The 2,155-nt window shown below is 31.4% G+C and overlaps 1 protein-coding gene across 1 annotated transcript in view; it reads right to left on the reverse strand.

Moving 5' to 3' along the window:
* LOC106458326 (collagen alpha-5(IV) chain-like) overlaps window positions 1-2,155 on the reverse strand; it is a 107,673-nt gene that overhangs the window by 13,883 nt on the left and 91,635 nt on the right. Inside the window, exon 36 of the mRNA XM_013917835.2 lies at window positions 1,017-1,161. Within this exon, the coding sequence (XP_013773289.1) occupies window positions 1,017-1,161 (145 nt within the window). The remainder of the gene's footprint in view (window positions 1-1,016; window positions 1,162-2,155) is intronic.

The raw sequence follows: 2,155 nt of genomic DNA on the forward strand, positions 1-2,155 counted from the left end.
GGTGATACGGTGCTTGAATTTCCATAAATACGGTTCATTCTAACACATTCCACTTGGTCTATTTTATCAATACAACGCATTATAAAAAATCGTGTTATTGAAATTGATATCGACATTTCCTGTTGTGTTTACTGAATAACTCACTATGGCAAACGGGGGAAGATTCAATCTCACTGCATGACATTATGTAACCTTATGTAGTATTATTCCGATGCTTAAGTAAAATATCACCCACTGCTGAGTCTCAGCACAGAGATGGAAATGTTACCTACTTTTTACACTCCAGTACAAGAAACTTAAAATTCAGTAGAATTTTTAAGATCTTGACAACTTTACCATATTTCTGCTAACTGGCTAAAAGTTACTACTTGCAGTGAACTTGTATGGTTTAAAGTAACTATCATTACACATTTCTTTAGTGCAAATACTTGTTCAATTGTAAGTAAATATTTTAATAAGGTCTTGTAAAAAATATTATTCTAAGTAATTGTGTTTGTTTGTTTGAAATTAAACACAAAGCAATACAATGGGCTCTCTGTGCTCTGCCTACCACGGGTATTGAAACCTGATTTCTAGCATTGTAAGTCCGCAGACATACTGCTGTGCCACTAGGGGCGAGTAATTGTGAAACAAAAAATCAGTTTTTCATCATTTTCAGAACTATTAGTGATTTTGTTATATTTCTTGTTCTTGAATAATCATCAATTTAATGACTTTTGTTGAATAATAATGATAAATTGAATTGTTTTTAACTACTCTAAATTAGTTAGATAAAGCATATATTTAGGAATATTAAGAAAATTAACTCTAAACAAATATCACATGTAGAACCTTCACACCTTGAAAAAACAACAACATATAACTAAATTAATGTTCCAAAATCAATTCTTAAGTATGGCCAACAAGATAATGTTTTTGATATATTCTAACCAACATCTGAACTAAGGTAATACTTATAATTTCATGTATAGTAATATTTGGATTACAAGAGAAGCAACATAAGATATAAAAATTACCATCTAATCCAAGTGGTCCTGGCCTACCACGCTCACCCGGAAAACCATCATCTCCCCTAAGTCCTGGTTGTCCAGGAATGCCTGGAAAACCATCAATTCCTCGTTCTCCTTTCATTCCTATCTGACCTGGTATACCATCAAGTCCCTATAGATAACAAAAACAAAGAAGCAGCGAATATTTTAAGAAAGATCTAACTAGTGTGTTGAAGCATTTTTGGTATTTTGATATAATTTTTATTACCAAAACATATTGATATCTACTTTTTGGCAACAGTGAAATTCTCAAAAAAAAAGTAGAAGTACTCAGCTGTGTGAAGTGGCTTTGTTTTCAAAAAAGAAAAAAAAAGTTAAGAGTAAACAAAAAAATGACAAAGCAGCTTAAATTAGTCCCTGGTGAGTACTGGCAGAATTTCACCCATTTTTGGGCAGTTTATTCTAAAAGAATTAGTGTTAAGTTTGAATATAATCTTTATATATTACCAGAAAGCAGTTTTAAAATGTAAAAATTATATGATGTGCACGAGAAACCTCACTTCACAATGTTAGATGATGTACATGAAGATGCAAAATCAGGTGTTACAGAAAAATAGGGAAATTCTTTGATACATAATTGAGATTTTTTAGAAAATATGGCAGTGGAGACTGTTATCAAAAGTTATTAACCCTCTCTCCATAGGCATCTTTTTTCTGCACATCTCGAGGTTTTAGTGAGTTACATTCAAAATGTAATTAAACTACTTTCTTTTCATGGTACACCAATAAATATAGCATAAAAACATAGCTAATAATCCATATTTTAATAGTTTACAAGTTTTAAGCTTTTACTTTTACAAGGCAATATTAAACAAAAATCTAGAATTTCCTCTAGTATGAGAATTGTGACATTTGGTCTCTAGGCATCCTCTCTTCTCTAATCTATTTACCACACCTCCAAGAAGTATGAAATTTAACTTAAATTACTCATTATAATATCGTCATCACTCAGGCAAAGCATAATTTTCATAGCCTTCAATCTTATTTGGTTACAAAGCCATGAAATAGACAATCAGATTCCTCTTGCCACACTCACATGTCACATCCTCTCTTTCAGAAACTGCCAATAGTTCTCTCTGACATTCAATACTATATTATTTATAACC

Source organism: Limulus polyphemus, unplaced genomic scaffold (genome assembly GCF_000517525.1).
Source record: "Limulus polyphemus unplaced genomic scaffold, Limulus_polyphemus-2.1.2 Scaffold445, whole genome shotgun sequence".
Lineage (NCBI taxonomy): Eukaryota > Metazoa > Arthropoda > Merostomata > Xiphosura > Limulidae > Limulus > Limulus polyphemus.